Below are 13,560 nucleotides of genomic sequence, written 5' to 3' on the forward strand. Positions count from 1 at the left end.
CTCCCACTGGTTTTTGCCGTAATTTGAAGGGTGTCTTCTATTAAGGGAAAAAAGAACTTATCTAAGCTAGTAAGAGCTGAATTTCAGTCTCATTCCAGTTCGCTGCTCCCCCCACATCTGGCGGGGATCTTCTGTGAGTGCACAGCTATTCTTGTGCAGCAGGCCTCTGATAATTGGCACTGCCATTGTCCCAGATAATGTTTGGCTCCTGTTCTAGGGTGGAATTAGCCTTGCCTGTATATACTGCATGTATTCTGGGTAAGGCACTCACCCACAGCCTTTATGGGGAAACAAGTCTCGACGATTTCCCCAAAGACACAGTGTTGCTTTCAATTTATTTGATTTAAAGGGTTGCAGCGGCTTCTACTTAGTACTTCTTCCTGTAACAGCTCCAACTCCATGGGTCATAGAGTCAAAGTCGAGATTTTGCCACTTGCTGAGGATATATTTCCAGCCACACTCTCAGGAGCTGTACGAAGAGCCATAGATTGGATGTAGGGAGCCAGTTCACCTAAGCATGAGGTAGATTCCAGACAAAGTCTCTCTCTCCCCTGGACTTTATAAGCCTCTACCCTGGGCAACCGACTGCAGTAGTACCCAAGATTTTCAAGAATTGTAACTGCTCAGAGTGGGTACCTAAGAGTCCCTGTATGTTTTCTATACTTTCCTTGAATAAATGCACACGACCTTTCTGGAGGAAGCAAAGATAAAGGCCAATGATATTTGTGTGCAGTGTTGTATCAAAGTTCTTCCACAAGATTACCTGAACTTCCATGTCTACCGAGATTTAGGTCTGCGAACTGACTTAGATCTAGGAATAAGATGAGAAACTTTAAATCTCTAAAGGGGAAAAAATCTCTAAAGACCACAAATTTTCAATTCCTGTAAACTAGTTAAGGCAACTAGACTTTAAGGGAGGCGAATGAATGCTTTGTGTTTCAAGGAACACTAAAAGGAACGTAGTCAGTCACAACCCCCAAACTCCATGACGAGTCCAGGGACTTGGAGGGGAAACAGTGGCTTTGGGTTCCAAGAAAGGCGAATGCCTAAACCCATGCTGAGGTGGTCAGACTCTGGAAGAGAATGGAAGTGTGCGGGTAGAGGGGATGGGGGCAAGACCTGAAAGGCCTTGGTCTTAACGGTGTCTTGGATACATGAGCATAGAGCCCCTGGAGCGTGCAGGTGTGCTAGGCATGAAGATGTGGAATTGTCAATAAACGGTCCCTCTTTCAAGAAACGCCCTGGCCTGGACAAGTGTGACTTAGCTATTATGTGGCACACACCATCTCTGAGACTACTCCCAACAGTGGCACCATGTGGTAGAGAGGCGAATGGCAGCAGCAGCAATCACAAAGTAAAATGTTGCGACATGAGAGTAGAGGATTGGCATACTTCCCTTTTGGATTGCGTAAACTCTCAGAGTTCTTGGACAATCCTGTGAGGGAGAGACGCAAGTGTGTAACAGTAGGCTTCCCAACAACAGGGCATGTGAGGACTCCACTTCTAGCAAAAGGGAGTGACTCAGTACTTGTCCTCCAAGGGTCTAGAGCAAGACATGCCTATTGGAATAGAAAGAACAGTAGACCGTGTGTCCAAAACCCTGGATTCTGATTGAGCTCTGCCACTAGATCACTGTGTGATTATAGGCAAGTTATTTAGCCTTTCTGGTTTGGGAGTTGGACAGCATGGGGGTTCCCAACCTTTTCCCCTTAAGAGGCCCCAATCCTTATTTGAGGGTAGCTGACTGAGAAAATACATATGGGCAAAGTCCATTTAGAATCTCCTTGCCAGAACTCCACCCCCTTGCCTTCGTTCTGACACCTGCCAGTTGCAAAACCTTTGATTCAATGATAATAAATATAAGCTAACACACTGTCCATGTATCATGTACTAAGTATTGTGCTAATGCTTTACAAACTTTATGTTATTCCTATAAGCATCCTGAGGCAATATTTCCATTTTACAGATAAAGAACTGAGACCGAGAGAAGTTAAATAGCTTCTTCAGGCTTATACAGCAAAGAAGTAAATGTTCTGAGATTTAAACTCAGATCTTTCTCAGAATCCAAACTCGCAGCAGCTACATTTCACTACTATCATAGAGTTTCTACCTCTAACATCCTAGAATTCTGTGCCCTTGCTTTTGAGAAGACAGGAGGTGGGTTGGAGGTGAACTTAGGAGATCTGGGTCAATTTTGGATTCTACTCTGTAGGATCAGAATGAATTTGGGAGTCATTGAGATCAGCCCGTGCCATTCTTTCTGTCAATGAGTACTTAGTCCCTTCTACACAGCAAACACGAAGCCGAAGAATGTGGAGTTTCAAAGATGAACTAGCATTGATCTTCCTCTTGAGAGATTATGGTCTAGAAATTGACATGAAGAGATTGACATGCAAGTCAGGAGTGAGAAGAGTTACACGTTTTTCTGTCCCCCCTCTTAATGGGGGCCCAACAGGCAAGTAGGAGACAACACGGGAGACATACTGTCCCTTGTTCAGAAGTATAATGACCAAGGTCATGAACCCTGCAGTCAAACATACCTGATCTTGAATTTTGCACAACCTACCTACCAACTATGTGACTATAGGTAATGTCATCTCTTGGAACCTCAATGTGCTCCTCTGGAAAATGAGAACATAAGACTATCTACCTGTGTGAGTTTCCTGGGACTGCCATAACAAATGACTACAAACTCACTGGCTTACAACAACAGAGATCTATTCTCTCACAGTTCTGGAGGCCAGAAGTCTGAAATCCAGGTGTCGGCAGGACCAAAGTCTCTCCAAGGCTGTGGGGGAGAATCCTTCGTGGCCTCTTCTAGCTCCTGGTGACTTCTGGTACTGGTATGTGGCAGCCTAACTCCAGTCTCTGCCTCCCTCCTCACATGGTCTTCTTTGTGTCTCTATGTGTCCTTTTCTGTCTCGTGTAAGGATCCTCTCAGATTTAGGGCCCACCCTAATTCAGTATGACCTCATCTTGATTCTTACCTTAATTATGTCTGCAGAGACCTTGTTTCCAAATAGGGTCACATTCTGAAGTTCTAAGTGGACATGAATTTGGGATGACACTATTCAAGCCACTACACCTACCTTACAGGATTGTTGTGGGGAGTAGATGAGATAATGTATGCAAAGCATTTTGCACAGCACCGGGCAGACAGTACACACTCAATGAATGCTAGCTGCACATGTGTGGATATCTGTGTATATGAACATGTGTGTATATATGTATATATAACTATTTTGTTACTAGATTTACCAAAGGTTTATTTCATTATTTATTTCACCCAAGGAAATAGTAACTTTTATTATTTTTCGCTCCTTGTGAGTGTTCTAAGTTTCTTGTTTCTGATTTTATCACATTATTTCCTCCCTTTTTCTTTTCTTTAGGTTTTTTGTTTTATTATTATTGTTATTTTCTTTTCCCCCCAAAATGGTTTGGACATTTGGGGATATCGTGTCCATTTTCTCAGTAGGCAGTCTCTGACTGTCTTGGTGAATTTCTCTAGTGAGCATTTTCTTCACTTTTACTCAGGTGAGCATTTTGTTCATCTTGTAGAAGTGGGTGAGTTTTCGTTTGATGTTGAAGATTGGTTTTCCCTAGCACTTCTTTGTGGTGTTATAATGATCATCTTCCATAAACGACCCATAAATTCTTACAGAGAAGATGCACACTCTACTTGTAAAGTGGGAAGTTCAGAATATCTTTTTATCCTTTCTTATTCATTATATTTACATCTTCCATCCAAATATCACTGTCTCTCGAGCCCTATATTATGCACATTGTATATTTCCTTGGGAAATCCTTGCAGCTCTGGGCCACCCCCGCACCCACTCTCCTCCCGAGCTGAGTGTGATGAGTGGGCTGATCCACATCCTGGATAGTACTGGGCACTACACCAGACCCTGGACTCCGCTTTGGGGTTTTCAGCAGGGCGCTGAGGTCTGTGATCTGGAATTGACTGACTCGAGACCAAACTAGACTGTAGAATGGACTCTGAGCTTCAGACAGGGCTCCGAGATGGGGCTGGCTGAGTGGGGGGCAGGCTCTAGGTTGGCCAGCTACCTTGGCACTGGACTCTGAGCTGGACCCAAGCTAACTAGACCCAGGACGGCCAAGGCCCAGACTTTTGCTTCTTCCCCAGCAATTCCCATTTCTGAAGTGAAAGGCAAGCCAATGAGCATGTAGAAGGAAATGCTGGACTATTTATTGCAAAGCTAGATTGGCAGCTCAGGAAGCAAGGAAATACATAGAATCAGGGAACAAGAGAAGGAGAAAGAAAAGGGTGGGGGAATGAGCTGATGTACACACACAGCCTTCTCTTCCAACTGTTCTGCTACTGGAACTTCCCTGTCAAGAAAAACTCTTCTGTTGTGCTGTTTCTACCTCCCTCGGGGCAGTGCTGGCAACATGTTCCCCAGGCTGAGGGCTCTAATGAGCACAAAGGAATTCAAAGAACCTAGAGCATCCCCAGGACTTAGCAGTTGTCTGTCTATCCAAGAAGCCAGACCCAGGTCAGTTGCTCCTCTGGGCCTCTGCCCTAGCAGGAAATGAGAAGCTGTCCTGTCTGCAGTCCAGGATGGGTCCACTGAGGGCAACTGGAGCGGTAGGAATTCCACCATCTCAGCTTCACCGTCCCTTTAGGATTAGGCGAGTTTTCCCATCTCCAATGAGCAACCTACAGAAAAAGATGGCCCAGTGAGGTCTCTGAGTCTCTCGAGGAGAGACGCAGCCCTTCGTCAATGTCTCCAGGCCCAGAATTCTCCAGACAGGAAGTTCTTTCCTAATCCTTCCCAGTCTCAGTAGCCAGATCGCCTTGGGGAGCAGTAGAAACTCTTTCCTGTTTGGTTTCCAGCCCTTTTCCTGAAGGCGCCCATCTCTGCCATTCTGAAAGCAACAGACAGAGAATTATTGGTGATGCTTTTCACTGCGCCGTGGGCTAAGCCAGGACTGCCGATGGGCAGTGATGTAGATCAGCCCAGCCCGGTGACTGTCCTCTCCCAGACAGCGGGACATAGGCCCAACTTGTACCAAATGCAGACCCTAATCCCTGCACCGCCTGGAGCAGGAAGAACAGGACCCTACAGGTCCTTGAGGCTCACAGGAAGAGAGCCCGAGGAGAAGCAGTCAAGCAGATAGTCTCCCTCTGATGACTTCAACTTTATTATCTATCGCACGACTCCAGGGAGTACTGCTCACATTGTATTTTATGTGAATGGCATCTCCTGACGTGCATGTTCTTGGGGCACCAGATACATGGTTTTCTTTGTGGATAGGGCCCCCCGGAATTGCACAGCACCCTTGTGGGGAACTGCTCCTCCCCTACCCTGAGTCCATATGGTTGTTCGGGTAAGGTTACCCTCACGCCCCCTCCAGGATTAGGCTCATGCTCCAGACATAGCCCACAGGAGTGCTGCCACCCATGGCTACAGTGATCGATTCAGAGGTAGACCTGACCCAAGCTGGGCCGGTGCAAACCAGCGACCATGAGACCCAGGACTTTTGCTAGAGTTGTTGTTCTAGTTCCTCTGCAGTTGTTAGGCTGCTAGGATATAAGCCTAGAAAGCATCTTTGCCACTACTGGAGAGCCTAACCAAGCGTGAGGCTTATGCAGAGGACAGCTGAGCCTGTGAGAAAGATCAGGTTCGAAGGCATTGTTGGAGCACCTACCTGAAGCCAGTGCTACCTCTGAACTTTTCAGTTATGCGAGCCAGTGAATTCCCCTTTATGGTTTAAGCTGTGTTCAGATGGATTTCTGTCACTTGCAACCAAGTGGCACAGAGCCATAATCTTCACCTCTGAAGAAGGCTCCCTCTTTCCCTTCTCCAGCCCGAGTGAGACCCCCGCCCTCCAGCCCTGGACGCTCTGGGAGCTGTCACCAGGTGCCCCTCCAATGGACCAGTGGCCCCGGTCACACTCCTACCTGATGAGTGCTCCTACAAGCAGACTGGCCAGGAGTGGGCCCAGCCAGTAGATCCAGTGGAAGTTCCAGTAGTTGGCCACCACAGCAGGTCCAAAGGCACGGGCAGGGTTCATGCAGGCTCCTGACACAGCACCCCTGCAAACACCCAGCCACACAGGTCACCAGGATCCCAGCCAGGCCCCACTCACCTCAAGTTCATTTCCCCAACTAGGCCTATGTCACACACCACCCAGAAACCCTCTCTGAGCTACTGTATCATGGGGTTCTGGGGGGTTCCAAGGAAGACACAGGCAAAGAAGCTATCACTTCTTTTTCATTCAGAAGTGAAAGGTTTGACTCCTCCCTGGGCATACAGTCTGCCACTCCCTACACACCCTTCTAGAAGAATGGCCAGCAAGGCTTGCCTGTTGGGTGATGGCAGGAAAAGAAGGTGGATCCAGGTCCTCTCCAAAGTTGATAAAGCAAAGTCAAGCAATTGTCAACTACATGAACTTTGGAGTCAGGCCAACCTAGGTTCAAAACCCAGCCCAGCTATTTCTAGCTGTGACCTCTGTTTAACCTCTCTGTGTTTCAGTTGAGGTGAATGTAGCTATTTCATAGGTTGTTGTCAGGAGTGAATGAGAAAACGTGTGTGTATAGCCCATGTCACATAATTCGTGAACAATGTTAACTCTAATCTGGCTGACCTGGTGGAGACTCTTGTTGCACCACAAGCTTGGGGCCCAGGATCTCCTCCAGGGGACTGTTCTCCAGGTGTCTGTATCCTTCCCCCATTCACTCAAGCTGGGGTCCTAAAGACCTCATCCCTCCCCCAACCCGGCGTCTAGTAGGCAAAGCCAAAAGGAGTCAGTAGGCTTGCAAGTGAGTCACTAGAGGGCAGCAAAGTCCAGCCACAGCTTTACACGCTCTCAGCTCCCCAGACTCTGCTTCCCAAACGAGGGCACGGAGCTGAGGGCAGAGGCGGGAAGGCAAGAGTCGCTTCTGTGTCCAAGAGAAAGGAAGGAGTTAAACGTTAAGCAGTGGCTGCCTCATCCCCTTTAGCAGATTTGGGCTCTCGTTCCAGATCTGTCACTTAATTTGCCACTGCCCAATGACGTTAAATAAGTCACTTATGTCCTCTCCGAGCCTCAGTTTCTTCATATATAAAATGGGAGAAATAATCCCTGACCCAATCTTGTCTCCTTAATCCCTTCCCAAGCCTACTGAGAGGCTCAACATAAATGAGACAGTGGGTATGGAAGCCCTTTGTAGGACCTGACTGTCCACTGGCTGGACAAACATAGCTTGCAGAAATGTTTTATTGACACTATGAAAATTGGAAAATTCCACATAACACTCCAGTCTTCTGACTTCCCTGGAGTGAAATTAGAAGATCAGTCACCCCAGCCCATATTCCCACACAGAAGTAGCTTATCAGATTTTCATAGTGGTGGCCTCCTTAGATGCTACAGTCCCCACCATTCCCTCTTGTCTGCCTAGTGCCAGCCCACTTCCCTCATTTGCATTATCTTCATGGCCTCTGTTGGCAACTGAGCCTAATCTGCAGGACTAACCTCCTCCAGAACTGAGCCTCAACCCATCACTGGGCACCACAGTCCCACTGCCAAGGGACACTCACCCTGCCAGGATATCCACGGTGACAGAGAAGCCAATGGAGAATGGAGCCAGAGGGCCCTGTGTTTTCTCATTGATAGCACCCATGCATACGGCCAGTGTCAGCAGTGTTGTCAAGACGATCTCTGCCACCAATGCCCCTGCCACCTGCCCCGGCTCCTGGACTGTCACAAAGGCCGCCCCAGATGCATTCCAGAACCTCTCCTCAGGACTCACCGCCTGTGGAGAGAAGTGGCTCAGCCTCACCAGGGGTAGAGAGACAGCTGGGAGCGGAGGGGAGGGGGTCCTAAAAATGCATGCGCCCAACCTTTACAGCCGTGAAGGGTTCTGTCCAATGTGCAGCCAGATGTATCTGGGTCCACATCTCTGCTCCACCAGTTTTTACTGTGTGGCTCTGTGTGAGCTATGGGACTACTCTGAGCCTCATTTTGCTCATGTGTAAAATGGGGAAAACCCAGCAGTGGCCCCAGGTGTTGTGAGGCTGAAGCTTATATAACTTAGATAACCCTCTTTAAGAAAAATAATACAGTACAAAAATACCTTACTTTTACAAACTTGGCAAACACATATGACCAGGTGACCCCTTTGCCAGCCCCCGATAAGGCTCCTTTGAAGGGACCTGTTGCAAGGAGAGCTCTGAAGCTTAAGTTCCATCAGCTTCACAGGAAATTGGCCACAGGGCTTGTCGCAGCCCCTGGAGAGGGAGGATGGCGGAGCAGACAAGCTTCTGGACGCTGGACCTAAATCTGGGCTCTGCTGCTCACCAGCACATCTGAACTTAGGCACATTACTGACTTCTCTGTGCCTCCATTTCCCCGTATAAAGTGAGGATGATAGTAACAGCTCGTAGCTCAGGTAGCGAGTGTCCTCTAAGGATTGTCTGCGGCTTCTGGGGAAGTCGTTGGGAGATTAAACGAAAGAAGATATTGTAAAGTGCAGGGAGGGTGTCCTTAGTCACCGGCAGCTGCGCCCTGCACTGCTCACCGTCATGTTTGACAAGTTTGCAAATAGCCAGGCTTGAGGGAGAGTCTGGGCGCCACTTTCCCCTGAGGATCAGAGCAGGATGGTCGCAGTCCCATTCTACACAGGGGAACAGGGTCTCATGCGGGGGCGTGGGGAGACCAAGGCAGGGAGGACAGCAAAATGGGATTCGAGACCGAAGTCTGCCATGGGCCAGCACCAAGAGCCATAGTCCAAAACCCGGCCAGGCTGACAGGGTGCCCCCGTCTCCAGCCCCAAACCCCCACACTCCACCCTCCCCAAACCCCTCACCCATGCCAAGCAAGGCCTACATCTTGAAGGGCCCCTTGAAGACTTAAGGGAGACAGGCAAGAGAGAAAGAGAGAGAAGGGAAGAAAGAAGGAAGGAAGTCAGGCAAAGAGGGAGGAAGGGAGTTCATCTGCGGAGTTACTTGTAGAGCTCTAAAAATTCTGTGGCTGAGAGGAAGAGCTTGTCTTCCTGTTGAGGTGGAAGGATTCCAGATATAAATTAAATATTAACTCCCATCAAAGGTAGAGTAACTCAGTTTAAAGGCAGGCAAGCTGGAGAACACTCAGAGAATTTAGTTCAGAAGTTTCTCAAGAGAATAACCAGGTTCATCCCGTAGCCTTGGTCGGTGTTCAGTGAGATGTTTCTAGAGTGAATGAACATGTAAATGAATGAATGAATCAATGGATGGATGGATGGACGAAAAAACATTAGAAGTACCCAAAGCCAGAAATAGACTCAGGAAGAGAAACCTCAAGTCTTGAATTCTGCTTCCTGGTCTGTCCAGGGAATGGCTGTGTCCAGACACAGACAGAACAGGGTGGATTTGGAGGGAAACAAAGGCCCTTTGAGGGTCCCCTCCCCAGTAGAAAGGGCCCACCCAATCCCAGTGGAGGAAACAGAAAAGAACTGTATACTCCCACCCTACCCTCTACTCCACTAGCCCCATCAGGGCCAAAGCCAGCAGCCCAGACCCCTGGGTGATCACCCACCTTGGCCAAGGCAGCCCCAATCAGCCCCCCACACAGCTGGGAGATCCAGTAAGGAAGGAGCATCGTCAGGTTGAGACCTCCAATCAGCGTGGCTGCCAGGGACACCGCAGGGTTGAAGTGTCCACCACTGTCACCCACAAAAACAGAAGGAAGTCATGAGGCCAAGGCCCAGGCTGTCACCCAAGGGAGTGTGTCCCAACCAGACGCCCAGCCTGACCTTGCAGGGCCAGAGTCAGTCAAGGACCCAGCCCAAGTATAAAACAGGAACCAAATCCTGCCCGTTTTCCCTGAGGTGCCTGGTGGTGGAGGGAGGCATAGGTGGGGCGAGCCGGGGAGGAGAGAACAGCCCTGTTTCTGCCCTACACCCAGACCCCAGGATGGCCTAGAGGAAGAGCGTGGTCGGAGACCACCCCTGAGCTCTTCCCAGACTCCCCCAGAGCTCCCTCAGCCCTTCAGAGACGTGGCTGTAGGTCAGAATGAGACCCCAGGCTCCAAATTAGTAGCCCAAGAGAGGCATCCTGGCCTCCTCTTATAAGTAACCAGGCCCCAAACAAGAGCTCCTGATTGGATGCTAAACTAATAAAACTAATTAACTAGTTAATTGCTAAACTAATAAAATCTCCATTTTTGGTCTGAAAGTGTGATTAGCATTGAGTGTAAAATTGATATTGGGCTTTATGGCAATGGCATTGGGAATTGGGAGTGAGGTCAGAAGTTCAGGGGTGGGTTGGGGATTGGTATCTAGAGTTTGGGATGTGAAGGGGGTTAGACAAAGTCAAACCTGAGGTCAAAGAGCCAGTGCAAGTTGACCAGCCCCTCCACTGCTCATGGAAAAGAGCCCTCCTTTTCACCAAGATGCTCAACCAGCCCAGGTCCCAGAGCCAGGAGGGCCCCAGCATCCTGCTAGCCCCATCAGCATCCCATCCAGTCTCACTCAGAAGGGGGAGATATCCTCAGAGATTGGCCCATTAAATCTCTCTAGGTCATGAAATGGATGCCCCCATAAGAGGGAAAGTGACCCCAAGAGCCTCCATGTCACACAAGAGCCAAAGTGCCCCCTCAGGTGTTAAAAGCCCCCCAGTGGGCCTGCCCACACCCAATGGACACAGAGCAATGAGCTGAGACTGGACAGAGAAACTTGGTTCTGGACAAAAGGACTTTGTCCAACACGCTGACACCTCAGGACCAGCTGCCCAGCTTGTCTGTCCCAGCTCTATACACAGGCCCTCAGGGGAGCCTCATGCATGATTTGGAAGCACCAGCCAAGGCTCAGACTCAGTAGGTGGAGAGAGGGACAGCCAGACCTACCTGGCCTAAATTTGGGTCCATGACCAAGCTCGGCCTGGGCTCTGTCAAAGCATAGAGATGAAGATGGGGTGGGGCAGCCTCCCACAAGACACTGTACGATTAGAACCCTCTCCTGGGCCCAAATGGGGAGAGAAGCTGTTACTCAGAGCATGGCTCGACCAGGAGAGGACTGACTGTGTGGAGCATCACACAGATTCCCGAGAGTAACTTCACACTCACTGATGATAAAACAATCAAGACACTTTCTAGTTTATTCATTCAGTGTTCGCTCAGCAAATATTTATTGAACACCTACTATGTGCCAGGTGCCATGTGGGGTGCTTTATATGCCTTATCCTAGATCTATTTAACAACCTCAAAGTCGGTGTCCGGCACGCAGTAGGTGCTGGATAAGTATTTGTTGAAAAGCAAATGATTGAATAAAAGGTTGGTGCAACAGATAGTCTACTGCGGTGAGTAAGGGGTCTCTCCAGTCAGCTGGCCTGAGTTCAAGCCCCAGCTCTGCCACTGAATAGCTATGTGGCCTTGGGCAAGTTACATAACCTTCTGTGCCTCAGTGATGCTCTTCATATGGCTGCTGCAAAGATATAATGAATTAATAAGTGTATATATATAGTATTGTATATATGGTTAGCACTCAACAAATACTAGCTACTACTCTTATTTCCATTTATACTGCTGCACACAGAGACTCAGCTACTTGCCTTGATCTCCTAGCTAAGAAGTGACAGAGGTTGCATTCAACCCCAGACCCATCGGAACAGAAGACTGTTTTTCATCTCACCTGCAGGCTTGGTTGAACATTTAAAGAGAAATGTTAAAGTTCTCTTTCTAGTCTGTTTTCTGGGAAGCTGTATTTTAATTTCCTTATTCAGATCTATTTTCTCAGTGAGATTAAATATAGACCGACTGGGTCCTGGCTCACCTGCCAGGCGCCACCCTGAAGACGGCCGCACGAGGGCTGGCCTGCCGAGGAGCTCCCAGCCTGCGCGCGAGGCTGTGCAGATGGAACCCCTGCCCTCCCTGCCTCCTCTCTGGTCACCGTCTGACAGGGAGACACTGCAGGGGTGTCTGGACCGAGCGGGGAGTCCCTCGGTGTGTTCTTCCTCATGTCTCTGCCTTCCCCGAGGCTGGAGTAACCCCATGCTAAAGGTAACAAGACCACAGCAACCTCCATAGGGACTGAGCTCTTCACATCATGTCACTTCGTGCCTCCCCCATGAGGCGCTGGGCCTGCCTCTCGGCTCTGCCTCTTACTGGCCATGGAAGCTTGGGCAGGTTACGTGGGGGTTCTCCTTCACAGCTGGAAAAGGAGGACAATAAGAGTACTTCCCCACGGGGTTGTTGTGAGGATTAAATGAGTGACTACCTGTAAAGCGCGTGGCACATGGTTAGCCCTACATATGTGTTGGCTCGGGAAATAGTTTAGAAAATATTCTATTGTTCCCATTTTAGAGGTGGGGGAGCTGGGCTTGGAGAGTCACTTGCTCAAAGCCACAAAGCTCGTGCGCTGCAGAGCTGGGATTTGAATGCAGGCAGTCTGACTTCCCAGCCCAGCGCCCATCCACAGTGCTCTGAGAATGCTGAGTATGTGCCCAGGGGTCCCTGCGGACAGCTTTGCTCCCCACCCCTGGCTCCCCAGGTTAGCACCAGTCTGATGGCCAGAGCCGGTCTCACCTGATGTTCCCCAGCGTGGCGATGATGAGGCCCAGGGCCAGCCCATGGGCCAGGGCCGGCTGCAGCCTCCCAGTGTCCACCCCATTCTCGATGACCGACAGGCACCCGATGAAGATGAACAGGGCTGAGCCTAGCAGTTCAACCAGGCAGGGCTGCATGAACCGCTCGTACCAGGACACACGCGACCTGCCCCCCATGCTTGGCTCCTTCACCTTGCCACTGCCAAATTCAGGGTCACACATAGACATGGCTGCCTACAGTAGGAAAAGAGAGAGTGGACACAGGTGGGAGGAGAGCCCAGAAAGAAGCCCCTGGTGCTCCAACCTTGAATTAATTCTCAGCAACCTCTGGGACGGCCAGGCTGCAGGGGCAGAGGCCAGCAGCCAACTCACCTCTGCAGACATCAGACCTGAGACAGCAGGGACCCTGGCTGCTTCCTGAGCTTGTTGGGAAGCCCACACCTGCTCTTCTGAACACACCTGTCTCCAGGACGAGGGTCACTGATCCCGCTACAGGCTCTGCCCCTTTTAAAGGGCTGCAGAGGCTCCATGAGATGCCAAGAAAGCAATAAAGCCTGGGTGGGAGGTGGCCTTGAGGCCCAGAATAGGAAACATTTTTTTTTATCTCAAATGGGCAGGGCAGGGGGTGGTCAAGATTGCTGAGCTTTCTGCCAACAAGGTGAAAAGGCATTGACTTAGCTGTGTCACCTGGGAGCGCTCCAGGCCTTTCCCAGCAGCAGAGGGAGGGCCCGGCTCGCCAGCTCCCCAAGGTCGCTATGAGTGTCCAAAAGAGGCTTTTGTGTGTATAAGGATATGAGGGGTCCCCACCAGGTTGGGACTACACATGGGCTATAACAGCAAACTCATCTTCAATGATTTTTCTATGGATTCCCACGGACATCTCCTCCCATCTGAGGTCTCGACACCTCCACTTGCTCTTCCTGCTAGCTTGATCCACGAGTGTGCAGACAGAAGACCGGCCACTGACAGAGGCAGCAGAAGCCATGTGGCACCATGGCAAAGCCCACAGACTTTGGAAACAGGCTGCCTGGACTTCCAG

At 49.8% G+C, this 13,560-nt stretch overlaps 1 protein-coding gene and 1 non-coding gene across 3 annotated transcripts; one reads left to right on the forward strand and one right to left on the reverse strand.

Annotated features, from left to right (window-relative positions):
- Positions 1–4,016: 4,016 nt before the first annotated feature.
- Positions 4,017–4,161, forward strand: MIR9139 (microRNA mir-9139). The gene has a single exon (NR_128172.1). It is a non-coding gene; the product is annotated as a microRNA mir-9139 (primary transcript).
- A 22-nt stretch (positions 4,162–4,183) lies between these two features.
- Positions 4,184–13,128, reverse strand: AQP8 (aquaporin 8). Of its 2 annotated transcripts, none has more exons than XM_001493553.6 (6): positions 12,894–13,128; positions 12,502–12,755; positions 9,517–9,643; positions 7,542–7,756; positions 5,924–6,058; positions 4,184–4,678 (listed from the first exon to the last, which is right to left on the reverse strand). In XM_001493553.6, the coding sequence occupies exons 1-6, from the start codon at positions 12,903–12,905 to the stop codon at positions 4,630–4,632; spliced, it is 792 nt and encodes a 263-aa protein (XP_001493603.3). In that variant the 5' UTR covers positions 12,906–13,128; the 3' UTR covers positions 4,184–4,629. The 2 variants fall into 2 exon arrangements, with proteins under 2 accessions (XP_001493603.3, XP_005598893.1); XM_005598836.4 differs by having other exon boundaries at positions 4,184–4,887; positions 12,894–13,070.
- Positions 13,129–13,560: the final 432 nt, after the last annotated feature.

This window comes from Equus caballus, chromosome 13 (assembly GCF_041296265.1).
Source record: "Equus caballus isolate H_3958 breed thoroughbred chromosome 13, TB-T2T, whole genome shotgun sequence".
Lineage (NCBI taxonomy): Eukaryota > Metazoa > Chordata > Mammalia > Perissodactyla > Equidae > Equus > Equus caballus.